This window comes from Cynoglossus semilaevis, chromosome W, assembly GCF_000523025.1.
Source record: "Cynoglossus semilaevis isolate Cse_v1.0 chromosome W, Cse_v1.0, whole genome shotgun sequence".
In the NCBI taxonomy this organism is placed as follows: Eukaryota; Metazoa; Chordata; class Actinopteri; order Pleuronectiformes; family Cynoglossidae; genus Cynoglossus; species Cynoglossus semilaevis.
In genome coordinates, this window is record NC_024327.1 from 6,638,543 (window position 1) to 6,653,084 (window position 14,542).

Sequence of the window (14,542 nt, forward strand, 5' to 3'; positions counted from 1 at the left end):
GAGGGAGTCGAGGAGGGGGGCGGGGGGAGGGGGGGGGGGGGGGGGGGGGGTTCTCATCCGTCGCAGGAAGTGCAGGTGCTGCTGGGCTTTTTTCACCAGGGAGGTGGTGTGTAGTGACCAGCCGAGGTCGTCTGTGATGTGCACCCCCAGGAACTTGGTGCTGCTGAGGACCTGCACTGCTGTGTCATTGATGAGTAGCGGTGTGTGGCTGGGTTGGGATCTCCTGAAGTCGACGATGATCTCTTTTGTCTTGTTAATGTTCAGGAGCAGGTTATTTGTCTGACACAATTCCACCAGATGACGTACCACCTCTCTGTAGGCCAGCCCGTTGTCATCCTGAATGAGGCCCACAACTGTAGTGTCATCCGCATACTTTAGTATGTGGTTGGTGTTGTGTCTGGGACGACAGTCATGGGTCATCAGGGTGAACAGCAGAGGGCTCAGGGCGCAGCCCTGAGAGGAGCCAGTGCTCAGGGAGATGACACTGGAGGTATTGTTGCCCCCTGGAACAGACTGGGTTCTGTCAGTGAGGAAGTCCAGCAGCCAGTTGCACGGGGGGTGTTAAGCCCCAGGGGGCCCAATTTACATACCAGGTCCTGGGGAATGATCATGTTGAATGCTGAGCTGAAGTCCAGAAACAGCATCCTTACGTGGGTGTTCTTTCCCTCCAAGTGCTCCAGGCTCAGGTGAAGAGCAGTGGAGACGGCGTCCTCAGTGGAGCGGTTAGGTGAACTGGAACGGGTCGAATGATGGGGGCAGTGACGATGTGGTCCTTAACAACCCGCTCGAAGCACTTCATGATGGTGGGTGTTAGTGCAACATGTTAGGCATGAGATGGTTGATTTCTTTGGCACTGGAATTATGGTGGCTGACTTGAAGCATGAGGGGACGATGGCCTGGTTCAGTGACGTGTTGAAGATGTTAGTGAGCACGTGGGCCACACTCCTTGATCAGCCGTCCTGGGATGTTGTCAGGACCTGTCGCTTTCCGTGCGTTGACTTTTCTCAAAGCTCTCCGCACAGTAGTGGTTTCAAGCCTGAGGACCTGATCATCGGGGTGGGGGGTAACTTTCCTTGCTGGTGTGTTGTTCAGAGCTTCGAATCTTTCGAATAAGTTGTTGAGCTCATTGAGGAAGCTGATGTCATCCTGGCAGGGTGAAGGTGTGGTTTTGTAGTCTGTGACAGACTGGATTCCCTGCCACAGTTGTCTGGTGTTGCTGGGATCATGGAAGAAACCCTGGATCTTTCGACTGTGGACACGCTTTGCATCCCTGATGGCACGGTTCAGGTTGGCTCTCGCTGATCTGAGTGCCACTGCGTCACCAAATTTGAAGGCTGCATTACGTTCCCTCAGTCTCGTACACACATCCTTGTTCATCCATAATTTCTGGTTGGCCCATGGTATTATTGTCTTTGTTGCTGTGACCTCCTCCATGCACCACTGGATGTAGCCAGACACTGATGCAGCATACTCTTCCACATCTGTGTTGACTGTCCGTTGCAGCCTCTCTGAACATGTCCTACTCAGTGCACTCAAAACAGTCCTGCAGTGCAGACATAGCTCCCTCAGGCCACACTCTTACCTTCTTCACAGCAGACTTTTCTCTGATGAGCAGGGGCTGGTATGTTGGAATTAGCATAACAGAGAGATGGTCTGAGATCAAGTCCAGTGTATTTCCAGCCCTGGTCGCAAAATCCACATGCTGATGGAAGTTAAGAAGAACAGTCTTCATGTTGGCTTGGTTAAAGTCCCCAGCAACAATAAAAACGCCATCCGGATGTGTATTTTGTATGTCACTAATGACACGGTAGAGAGTGGTTAGCGCTTGTTTGGTGTTAGCGCTGGGTGGTATGTACACGGCAGCAACGATGACAGTATTGAATTCCCGGGACAAGTAGAAGGGTCTGCATTTCACAATCATAAATTCAATGTCTATGGAACAATGACTGGAGACCAGGATAGCATTGTTACACCACATCTGTTGTTTGTGTAGATGCAAACAGAGCATTTGCGGGGTGGGTGGGGTCCTTCATGATGCAGGAGGCCCGTTTCCTGCATCTGGCGGTGTAGATATCCATGGTGGTGGGGAGAGTGTGTCCCACGGTCTTCTGTGCAGCCTTTACCACCTTTTTCTCCGCAGCCAAGCAGCTGCCGTGCCACACGATGATGCAGGAGGACAGGATGCTCTCCACCACACATCTGTAGAAAGAGGTTAGGACTGAGCTCCCCAGTCCAGCACGCCTCAGTCTCCTCAGGAAGTAGAGGCGCTGGTGCGCTTTCCTGATCAGGCAGGAAGTGTTGGTTGTTGGAGATGTGTACTCCCAGTTACCTGAAGCTGGAGACCACTTCCACCACTGTCCCTCCAATGTGCAGGGGGGGGGGGTGTCTCCCCCTTCTGAAGTCGATGATCATCTCCTTGGTCTTCTTTGCTTTGATGCAGAGGTTGTTTTCTCTACACCAACCCTCCAGATGTTCTACCTCCTGCCTGTAGTTTGGACTCATCGTTGGCCATCCCTTAAATTTAAGAGTTCAATTAGGCCGTAACTTACATGCTTGTTTACACAAGCAAAACGGTTAGAGTGGCGACTCATTGCCAAGTGTCGCCACCTTTGTGCTCCAGAATTGGCAACAGATTTCGCAGAGGAGTTTGGACAAGAGACGGCTAAAACAGTCAGGAAATTTTTTATGTGGACGACTGTCTTAAGTCGGCTTCTGATGAAGATACAGCCATCACACAGTGTGCTGAGTTGAGAAGCATGTTGGCAAAAAGAGGATTCCAGCTGGCAAAGTGGTCAAGCAACAGCAGGAAGTTGCTTAACTCAATCCCAGAAGAGGAAAAAGCTTAAGGGTTTCAAGATCTGGACTTTGATGAGGACAACTTACCCATGGAGAGAGCATTGGGTATCCAGTGGTGTGCCGATTCAGGTTCAAGGAATCAAGAGTTTTTATTGTCATTGCAACACATGTTAGACATGGGATGAACAAAGTACAGGTTACATAGGGGAACAGTTCGACACAGTGCTGCGAAGAAGAGAAAGTGACAATTGTGCAAGTGTGAAAGATAAGAACAAGAACAACAACACTTGCCAGGGCAACAAGAGCAACACGTGGTGACAATAGTTGTGAGACAATGTGCAGGCCACCACATATTTTCTGTTTGTGGTGTGGTTATGGGGGGAGGGGTGTTGGCGGAGTCAATGTGGGGGAAGGGGGGGTTACAGCGGAGTTCAACAGTCTCACAGCTTCAGGGAAGAAGCTGTTCCTCAGTCTGGTGGCCCTGCTTTTGATGCTCTGTAGCCAACTTCCTAAGGGGAGGCAGACAAAGAGCATTTGCAGGTTGGGTGGGGTCCTTTATGATGCAGGGGGTCCGTTTCCTGCATCTGGCGGTGTAGATATTCGTGGTGGTGGGGAGAGTGTGTCCCACGGTCCTCTGTGCAGCCTTCACCACCCTCTGCAGAGCCTTCTTCTCTGCAGCCAAGCAGTTGCTGTGCCACACGATAATGCAGGAGGACAGGAGGCCCTCCACCACACATCTGTAGAAAGAGGTTAGGACTGAGCTCCCCAGTCCAGCGTACCTTAGTCTCCTCAGGAAGTAGATGCGCTGGTGTGCTTTCCTGATCAGGCAGGAAGTGTTGGTTCTCCAGGTGAGGTCATTGGAGATGTGTACTCCCAGGTATCTGAAGCTGGAGATCACTTCCACTGCTGTCCCTCCAGCCGGTGCTGAGCGTGACGGAGGAGGAGGAGACGCCATGGATCCTCACAGACTGCGGCAGACAGACTGACAGAAAGTCCAAGTTGCAGAGGGTGGAGCGCAGTCCAAGAATGTTGAGCTTCTGTATCAGGGACTGCAGTCTGATGGTGTTGAAAGCTGAAGTAAAGTCCACAAAGAGCAGGCGTACATAGGAGTCCTTCTCTTCTAAGTGGGTAAGGGTTGTGTGAACTACAGAGGAGATGGCGTCCTCTGTGGATTTTTTGTTCCTGTATGCATACTTGTGTGGGTCCTCAGTGACGTCAATGGAGTCCTTAATGTGGACCATGACCAGTCTTTCAAAGCACTTCATGACTATCAGGGTGAGGGCTACTGGCCGATAGTCATTCAGGCCTGTCACTGTGGACGGTTTGGGAATAGGGATGATTGTGGCAGTCTTCAGAAAGGTGGGGACTGTCGCCTGTTGGAGGGAGGTATTGAAGATGTCTGTCAGTGCCTCCGTCAGCTGGTGTGTGCAGTCCCTCAGCAGCCGCCCAGGGATGTTGTCAGGACCAGCAGCTTTACGTGGGTTGATCCTTTGGAGGGTCCTCCTCACCTCTGCTGTGGTCACACTGAGCAGCTCTTCTCCTGGTGGAGGGGCAAGCCTGGTGCTGGGATGTTCGGATCGTCGAAGCGGGCGTAGGATCTGTTAAGAGCATCGGGCAGAGAGGGGTCCATTGTGCATCTCTGGTGTTATAATCTGTGATGCACTTGATTCCCCTCCACATACTTCACGGATGGACGAGAACTGACCCTGGATCCTCCGAGTGTATGCGGCCGTGGCCCTCTTCACACCGGCGTTCAACTTTCTCCTCGCCACTCCGAGTGCAACTCTTTCACCGGACCTGAAAGCAGCATCCCTGGCTTCTAGCAGAGACCTGACCTCTGCATTCAGCCAGGGTTTCTGATTAGGATCATCGGTTACAGTTCGGGTGATGATTACATTCTCGGCATGCTTACCTATGTATCCAAGGACAGCAGCTGTGTAATCTTCCAAGTCCACCTCTCCTTCATGGACAGTTGCTTCCCTGAAGATCTGCCAGTCTGTGCACTGGAAACAGTCCTGCAGTGTGGGGACAGCATCAATGGGTCACACGGTGATGGTCCTCTGTGTGGGTGTGTGGCGTCTGAGTAGGGGGCGATAGACAGGCACCAGCATGATGGAGATATGGTCGGAGAAACCAAGGTGGGGGTTGGGGACGACTCTGTATACGTCTCTCTTATTGGTGTACACACGGTCCAGCATGTTATCTCCCCGTGTCGGTATGTTGACATGCTGGTAGAATTTAGGCAGGGTGTCTGTTAGGTTTATGTGGTTGAAATCCCCTGCAACCATATAGAATGCCTCCGGGTGCTTGTGCTGGAGCGAGCTGATGTTAGCGTGCAGCTCTGTTAGCGCTATGTTAGCCTTAGCACCCTTAGCATCCGGCGAGATGTAAACAGCGACAACAAACACTGCCGTAAACTCGTGTGGGAGATAATGTGGTCGGCATTTAACAGTCATATGCTCTATTGCCTCTGAGCAATGGCTGTCCACCAGAGTGCAATTTGCACACCAACCTTTGTTGATATAGACGCATAGTCCGCCTCCAAGGGCGTCGATGTGTAAAGCTGGGTCCGGCATGTTGTCTTTTATCCAGGTTTCCGTCTGATAAAGCACTGCACAGTTCCTCATCTCACGATAAACCCCCAGCCTCAGTCGGAGCAGATCCATTTTATTGTCCAGTGAACGAACATTGGACAGGAACAGAGACGGGATCGGTGGTCTCCCGGCATTAGCCTTTAGCTTAGCCAGCAGCCCGCCCTGTTTGCCCCCTTCTGCTTCTGCGCACACCACTTACGCTTGCCCTCTGCCCGGCGTGCTCCGCTACGCCAGCCCGGTGTCCTCAGGAGCTGCAGTTTGCCCAGCAAGGCCCTGAGTCCGACGGTCGCGGTTGTTGTTGTTGTCGTTGAGCTCGTTGAGCCCGTGGCCAAACCATCCTGGCTGTAACTTACACGCTTGTTTACACAAGCAAAACGGTTAGAGTTGGCCTTGGAACCAACTGAAAAGGCACTTACAAAAAGTACTTGACGCGCCGCCATCTTGCAAAAGATTAACTTCAAAGATCAAAAACACACACTAGGAGAGGCCTGCTTTCCTTGGTCAGCCCAATTTTTGATCCGCTGGGCTTTCTCGCTCCAGTAATATTGCCTGCCCAAAAACTCCTGCAGGATTTATGTCCGCAGAAGTATAGCTGGGACGAGGACCTGCCGGACACTGTGGTCAAAGGTTGGAATAAGTGGATCCCAAGTTTGCCACAGATTAAGAAATTTGGAGTTGACAGATGTGTCTTTGCGCAGCTTCATCACTTTGCTGACGCTAGTGAAGATGCCAACGGCACCACAAGCTACTTACTGCTGCACTTTTCAACGGGTGAAGCTCAGTACACTTTGATCCTGGCAAAGACAAGGGTCGCTCCCTTAAAGTCACCAACTATTCCCAGAATGGAACTGATGGCGACAACAGTCGCAATAAAAATGGACAAGCTTCTGAGAAAAGAGCTTGAGTTGGAGCTTCACGAATCCATCTTTTGGACTGATAGCATGGCTGTGCTAAAGTACTTGAACAGTGAAAGCACCAGATTCAAGACATTCGTTGCTAACAGGGTTTCAGCATTCCTGGATCACTCTCAGACACCAGATTCAAGACATTCGTTGTCGCTGACGTTGTCTCAAGAGGACAGACTGTGGAAGCATTTTTGAAAAATGAGAGCTGCGATGAAGCGGCGTTGAAGCGTGCTGTAGGCTGGGTTCTGAAACTTAAGGATTTGCTAAAAGAGCTAAAGGAAAAGAGAAAGAAGCTACGGACAGTAGATGGAGAAAGTGGGATGACAGAGTTCAAGAAAGACGTTAAAGGAAAGTATCTGACACAGCTCCAAGAACGTCAGAGATGGTGTTCCCCTGGAAGAAACATCTGTGTCGGCGACGTGGTGCTGATTGTGGACGATGCATCACCCAGAAACTCCTGGCCACTTGGAAGAATAGTGGAGACTTTTCCTGATAGACATGGTGGTGACATTGTCAGGTTAAAGTGAAGACCAAGACCAACAAGCTTTGTCGCCTTATAACAAAGCTATGTCTTCTTCAAGAATCAGAGGATAACTGATGGACTGTTGGATCTCATCTTGAATGGGAGTAAGAACACCAAGCTTCTTTCACTAAGTGATAGTAATGTTATTCAGGCTCCTTTGATTTAAGTTGACACTTTTGGAGTAATTGTTTCATTTCAGGGGCTGGTAATATAGAAGCCTAAATGCTTCTTGCTTTCTTGTTGACGTATTTGAAACATAGTTTAAATTGATATGTGAAAAAAGATTGTTGTTAATTGTGATAAAAAAGAGGTTATTTACATTATTAATTACATTACATTATTTAACAGTTCATATTAATAAGTTAGTACTTAATTCATTTCACTTAAAAATGTGTGAAGGGTTTTATGTTTAAAAATCGCACATGTAACCTTAAATGGGAGGGAATGTGTGGGTGTGGTTGACGTAAAGCAGGAAGTCAGGTCAGTGTCATGTTGAGCCACACAGTTTTTAGACCTCTTTCTTTGCTCTTTACTTTACCTTTACACTTTTTTTTACCATCTTTGGCTCTTGCCTTTTTTATTTTCTTAATGTTGGACGGTTGTATTTTGCCTTATTTTTTAGAGTAAGCAATGAAAACCACGTGTGGAGTTTGGTTTTTGTCGTTCAAGTGGATAACAAGGGAGGAGAGCATCTAGCTCATAGCTTCACCGATTAGGAATCTACAATCCCTGTTGGGTTAAACCTGGATTAAAATTTAAAACGGTCAGGTGTAGACACAGCGATATATATATATATATATATACACTCATCGGCCACTTTATTAGGTACACCATGCTAGTAACGGGTTGGACCCCCTTTTGCCTTCAGAACTGCCTCAATTCTTCGTGGCATAGATTCAACAAGGTGCTGGAAGCATTCCTCAGAGAGTTTGGTCCATATTGACATGATGGCATCACACAGTTGCCGCAGATTTGTCGGCTGCACATCCATGATGCGAATCTCCCGTTCCACCACATCCCAAAGATGCTCTATTGGATTGAGATCTGGTGACTGTGGAGGCCATTTGAGTACAGTGAACTCATTGTCATGTTCAAGAAACCAGTCTGAGATGATTCCAGCTTTATGACATGGCGCATTATCCTGCTGAAAGTAGCAATCAGAAGAGAGTGCCAAGAAAATATTCCCCACACCATTACACCACCACCACCCGCCTGAACCGTTGATACAAGGCAGGATGGATCCATGCTTTCATGTTGTCGACGCCAAATTCTGACCCTACCATCCGAATGTCGCAGCAGAAATCGAGACTCATCAGACCAGGCAACGTTTTTCCAATCTTCTATTGTCCAATTTCGATGAGCTTGTGCAAATTGTAGCCTCAGTTTCCTGTTCTTAGCTGAAAGGAGTGGCACCCGGTGTGGTCTTCTGCTGCTGTAGCCCATCTGCCTCAAAGTTCGACGTACTGTGCGTTCAGAGATGCTCTTCTGCCTACCTTGGTTGTAACGGGTGGTTATTTGAGTCACTGTTGCCTTTCTATCAGCTCGAACCAGTCTGGCCATTCTCCTCTGACCTCTGGCATCAACAAGGCATTTCCGCCCACAGAACTGCCGCTCACTGGATATTTTTTCTTTTTCGGACCATTCTCTGTAAACCCTAGAGATGGTTGTGCGTGAAAATCCCAGTAGATCAGCAGTTTCTGAAATACTCAGACCAGCCCTTCTGGCACCAACAACCATGCCACGTTCAAAGTCACTCAAATCACCTTTCTTCCCCATACTGATGCTCGGTTTGAACTGCAGGAGATTGTCTTGACCATGTCTACATGCCTAAATGCACTGAGTTGCCGCCATGTGATTGGCTGAGTAGAAATTAAGTGTTAACGAGCAGTTGGACAGGTGTACCTAATAAAGTGGCCGGTGAGTGTATATATATAATTTTACACACAGGCTGAACAGTTCTGTAATTAACAAGCATGAATAACTTTCTCATCAATACTCACGCATTCACTCTGTCTGTAATTTGTTACCAAACCTTTTTCCTGTCTTCTGCGGCTGTGACGTGGTTGCCCTTTTAATTTTACAGCATGTCGTAGTTGTTATAGTCATGCAACAGTATTTCTAGCTCCACTGGAGTAGAGCAAAAGGTGCGGGACATGACATGGTTCGTGTCATCTGCACTCAATTGAGAGAGCCTTGTAGTAGGGCCCGATCGCCACTCAGTCTTAACTAAGACTTCCGAGAGCTAATTGTAATCGTTTGTGAAACCGTAAAGTGAGAGTTGGACCTCTCCGACTTCTGGAAGCCAGAGCTGTGGCGTTAACTCGGTGTTTCGTGAGCCAGCTTCAAGAAACGGACCCCTGGTGTGCATTCACATTTGTTTACCAAAAACACAAATCTCGTACATTTCATGTACATTGATCTTGTGATTGTTCAATAAATGTTAACTGTAAGTGCTATTTATTATCATTTGCTTTTTTTTATCAGTTTATAAACTCACATGTGTAAAATAGTCATAACTATTACATTTCGTAGCTTTGAATGCACCAACAATGAGGGTATTGCAGCTTCATACATGTATGTATGTATGTATATATCCATCCATCCATTTTCATCCGCTTATCCGTTACCGGGTCGCGGGGGTAGCAGTCGCCACCCAATCACACTGCACCGTACCAACCCCCCTGAACCTTCCTGCGGGTGGTGAGTCCACTGGAAGGTACCAACCGCCCTAACCGGGATTCGAACTTGCCCAGGAGGTGAACCCTGGGGTTCCACACCAATGACAGAGACATTGCCTCTGGGCCAAAGTGCCACTGTATGTATATATGTATGTATGTATATATGTATATATGTGTATATATGTATATATATATGTGTATATATGTATGTATATATGTATATGTATATATATATGTATATATGTATATATGTGTATATATATGTATATGTATATATATATATATATTTGATACATCGGGTCACAATGGTCAAATGAACAAACAAAAACATAATAAAACACAAACAAATCTAACAAATTTGTAATTCCAAATATAAAAAGTGCTACCATAATACAGTAATGAGAAAGCCACTAATGGAACTGGCTGGGTGGAAGTCTATTGCTAGTGTCTCTAAACTATATATCATGGCTGGTCTTTTTCCCTTCACCTTATATATATGTATAGTATATAATATATATATATACAATGTATATAATATATATAATAAGATATTAATATATAATATGATACAGCAAGTTACATATCTATTTTTACTCTAAATGTACCAAATTATGTAATTTAAAAATAAACTTATATATAATGCATGAAATACAGTTGACTGATTTAGAGTTACATGACCTTATATACCTGCTGTATCAAATTTGATACGTCATTTTCAACACGATTTTACGTATTTAAGTATTTTCACATTGCATCAACACAGTAACTATTCCTTTTGATGTTTCAGTAAAAAATGTTGTTTTTCTCAACTTAATCTTTTCAAACTTGGCAAAGTTCTTCTCCAAAAACCACCTGTGTCCAAAACCTGAGTCGTGGCAATCTAGTGTCACTGGAAGGCCCGCTAATGAGTGAATAACTATCCCCTGTTGAATGATCTGTGCACTGCAAGTACCTGATTGTATACATCTGGTTTTTCAGGGAGAATATCACACTGCTCATGTGGAGGGCTGTAAAACTCATGTATCAAATATGATACGTTTGGCGTTATAGGGTTAAGATTGTTCCAAAAATCGGAACCTTCTCCCTGAACATGGCTTCAAGAAAGTGTGTAAATCATGATAACAGCAGGGAGCAGCAAGTCTGACCCCTCATAGTATTAACAAAAGACAGAACAAAATTAGATATTGAAAAATAAAGGAAAAACAGAATAGTATTAGATTTTAAACCAAGCTTGTAGCCAAGGTTACAAGCCAGTATTGTTTTTATAATGTCCTCGGTTTATGGCTCATTAGTATTCATTTCAACTTTTTGTTCTAATGAAAAACTCAGATATTCAACATGTGGCGCTTTGGCCCAGAGGTAATGTCTCTGTCATTAGTGTGGAACTCCAGGGTTCACCTCCTGGGCAAGATTGAATCCCAGTTAGGGCAGTGGATTCACCACCTGCAGGAAGGTTCAGGGGTGTTGGTACGGTGCAATGTGATTTGGGTGGCGTTCGTGGAGACTGCTGCCCCGCAACCTGGATAAGTGGATGAAAATGGATGGATGGATATTCAACATTGTGCCTGTTATGATTGGATGTTATTACATGTTTGAACGCTAGGCGGCAATACTGGTTTTGTAATTAACTTACCGTATCAGGTAAGGAGTGATAAGAAGAAGACATTACGACACATGTATGCTGTTGAGATGATGTGATTAAAAAACTAAGTTACTCGTACAACACGGCCTCATCCTTCAAACACGAACATGACATGGTACCAGGAGTAAACCGAAATAGACGACATGGATTTGAAACCACCGGAAGGTTTGAAACTAACTGGGAATGTCGACGAGAACTGACACAATCTCATAAACATGTGTGATGTAAAGGCAATTAAAAATAAGCCACAAATAAAAAGAATTCTGGACTGAAAGACTACTATGGGCATCCAGTTAAATGTTTGTGCACATGCAGGTTGAGTGTCGCTGTAAAAGGGAAAGTACACCACCTATGCTTCTTTGTTGTGAATGAGGGACGTGAATCACTTCTGGGTGACAGGACCTGTGAAGAACTGGGGCTTGTGAAAAGAGTGTATCGCATCATCCCAACCATAAACCCAGTAAATGACTATGTACACAATAGTTCAGAACTTTTCAAGGTTTCCAGGGTTTTGGTGTTTTACCCTTCACATACAAAATACAGTTGAAAGAAGGTGCTCAACCAGTTGTGCATGCAGCACGTAGAGTTCCTGCTCCACTGAGAGGTGGCCTAAAGAAAGAAACTTGACAGAATGATCATGCTAGGGGTGAACGAAAAAGTCAATGAGCCTACAGACTGGGTCAACTCAATGGTCGCCACAAAGAAAAAGAATGGAGAGTTGAGAATATGTTTAGACCCTAAAGATCTAAATGAGAACATAAAGCATGAACATTACTAAATACCCACACGTGAAGAGGTCATCAGTGAAATGTCAGGTGCCAGCTACTTCACGAAACTTGATGTCTCACAAGGCTTCTGGCAGCTGAAACTGGATGAAAGCAGCCCAAGGTACTGCACCTTTAATACTCCCTCCGACACTGCTTTCTCAGACTGCCTTTTGAAATAAAGTCAGTATCTGAAATATTTCAAAGAGCAATGGAGCAGATCATTGAGAGCTTGGAGGGAGTTCGAGTCTACATTGATGACATCATCATATGGGGGTCCACAGCCCAAGAGTACAATGAGAGGCTGAACAGAGTTATGGAGCGCATACAAAAGTATGGACTAAAACTCAACAAGAGTAAATGTGAGTTTAGTGTTCAAGAGATCCTCTTCCTTGGAGACAAGCTGTCTGTGTGTGGTGTCCAACCAGATCAAGACAAAATACATGCAACACAGAACATGCCAAGGCCCACAGACAAAAAGATTCTGCACAGAGACTGTGAGTTTAAATGGACAAGGAAACATGAGCATGAGTGGCAAAAACCCAAGAATGCATTGACCACAGCACCAGTGTTGTCATTTTATGACCACACGAAGAGGATAAAACTGTCTACAGATGCCTCCAAAGATGGTATTGGTGCCGTTCTACTCCAGGCTGAGGGTGAGCACTGGAAACCAGTAGCCTATGCATCTAGGGCTATGGCAAAATCCGAATGCTGACATGCTCAGATCGAAAGAGAACGTCTGGGACTGGCGTATGGGTTGGAGCGGTTTCATAGCTATGTGTACGGCATGCCATCTTTCACAGTCGAGACTGATCATCGACCACTGGTTGCCATCATCAAAAAGAATCTGAATTAAATGTCTCCACGGATTCAGCAGTTAATGATGAAGATGCAAAGGTATGATTTTGAACTGATATATACTCCAGGTAAACACCTAGTCCTTGCTGATGCCTTATCCAGAGCAACTACAGGCGACAGTGTGAGTGCAACTGATGAGGACATACAGTGTCACGTGAACATGGTGTCGGCTACACTGCCTGTGTCTGACACATAGTCAAGACAAATAGCTGAGGCTACAGTAAAGGATGCAGAGCTACAGCATGTCATGAGGAACATGGATGAGGGATGGCCAGCTGGTTCATGTCCACGATTTTACCATGTGTCAGAAAACTTTCTCTGTTAGATAGGACTGTAGAAAAATGCTGTTAGTTCATACCCCAGTTTCCTAACACACAAAGAATTCAAATAAAGATCTGATCAAATAAAGAATCAAATACGAGATCTCAAGTTTTAAAAGTTTTACTTGCAAGCAAGGAGTGCAGAACAATGGTTACATTCAGAACTGCACTGAGGAACTCCTCAGTGCTCAAAGCTTAAATACAGTTTTTTACACACACATCAATGGTCAGAACCTTAACCCTTTACAGCCATGTGGTGTTCACGCACCACTTCTGAGCGCTGATTGGCAAAGGCTGCTCCAAACAAAGATTCTCCACCAATAGAAAACATGTACATGTGCTGAGCTATTCTGCTCAGTAACTCAGGTTAGATCAAAGAAATGCACTTTGGATTCTTTTCCTGTTTGATGTTCTGTTTTCCTCATTATTTGGGCAGAGAAACTGGTTCAGGCCGGTTCTGTGACTATCTGTCTCTATCTCCAAGCGTAACAGTCAGTGCCATCAGTAGCATACACCATCCTGTTATGTAAACCATCAGCATGCACACCTTTCTTCAGTACTTCTCCTTTTAGCACAGCATTGAAAAACAAACACTATAAATTGATATGGAAATTTAATATAATGAATATATCGTTAATATTTGAATAAATGTATTTACAATATCTTAACAACACGTTTTGCTGGTGTTACCATCATGACAGCAGGATTTATTCTCCCTGTGTTCGCGTGACTCCCATTATACCACAAATGCGATACGCCATCTAGTGGCGTAGCATGTCACAGCAGTGTAGTGATATGAGCGCCAACAGATGACTGAAGGCATTAAAATAAATTCAGTAATAATTAAAAAAAATAAAATAGGGGTGTCTGTTTTTCTTTCATCTCATTGGAGCTACGGTCTCTACATTTCCCTTTTATTCCAACTCTCTCCACGTGCATCAAACTATCTGTCATGCCACTGGATACAAATTAACAAAATGTTCTCACTCTACTGGAGTGTTTCTTCTTCTTCCACTTCTCTTGTTTGTAATGCTCTACTCCTTTACATTGAAATCGTTTTCAGAACAAGTGCGCAGTTAAAACCCCATCCATCCATCCATTTTCAGCCGCTTATCCGTTACCGGGTCGCGGGGGCAGCAGTCTCCACCCAAATCACACTGCACCGTACCAACACCCCTAAACCTTCCTGCAGGTGGTGAGTCCACTGGAAGGTCGCAGTTAAAACGTTTACCTCAATTCATTCACTGACAGGAACCACGGGGCGTGACGTCACCCGACAGCAGCCGGAGCAGCAGGAGTCCTCACTTCACCATCCGTAAAGGGCTACTAAATTTCTACTTGAATGGCAGTTTTGAAAACAATGAACTCGAGTGTATCTTTTATCGAACTAAGATTGTACTTCCACTGGTGAGAACACAATGAAAGGTGGCCTATAAAAAGCCCGTTTTTCTCCTCAGCT

At 45.7% G+C, this 14,542-nt stretch overlaps 2 protein-coding genes across 3 annotated transcripts in view; one reads left to right on the forward strand and one right to left on the reverse strand.

Annotated features, from left to right (window-relative positions):
* Positions 1-14,542, forward strand: part of LOC103397062 (atrial natriuretic peptide receptor 3-like) — a 43,083-nt gene that overhangs the window by 12,753 nt on the left and 15,788 nt on the right. The gene's annotated exons all lie outside the window — the stretch shown is intronic.
* Positions 3,217-14,542, reverse strand: part of LOC112486372 (uncharacterized) — a 52,474-nt gene continuing 41,148 nt past the window's right edge. For both annotated transcript variants that reach the window (XM_025052793.1, XM_025052792.1), the window contains exons 3-4: positions 4,479-4,633; positions 3,217-4,394 (exon numbers count right to left, since the gene is read on the reverse strand). In XM_025052793.1, the coding sequence (XP_024908561.1) occupies positions 3,651-4,394; positions 4,479-4,633 (899 nt within the window). In that variant the 3' untranslated portion in view covers positions 3,217-3,650. The remainder of the gene's footprint in view (positions 4,395-4,478; positions 4,634-14,542) is intronic.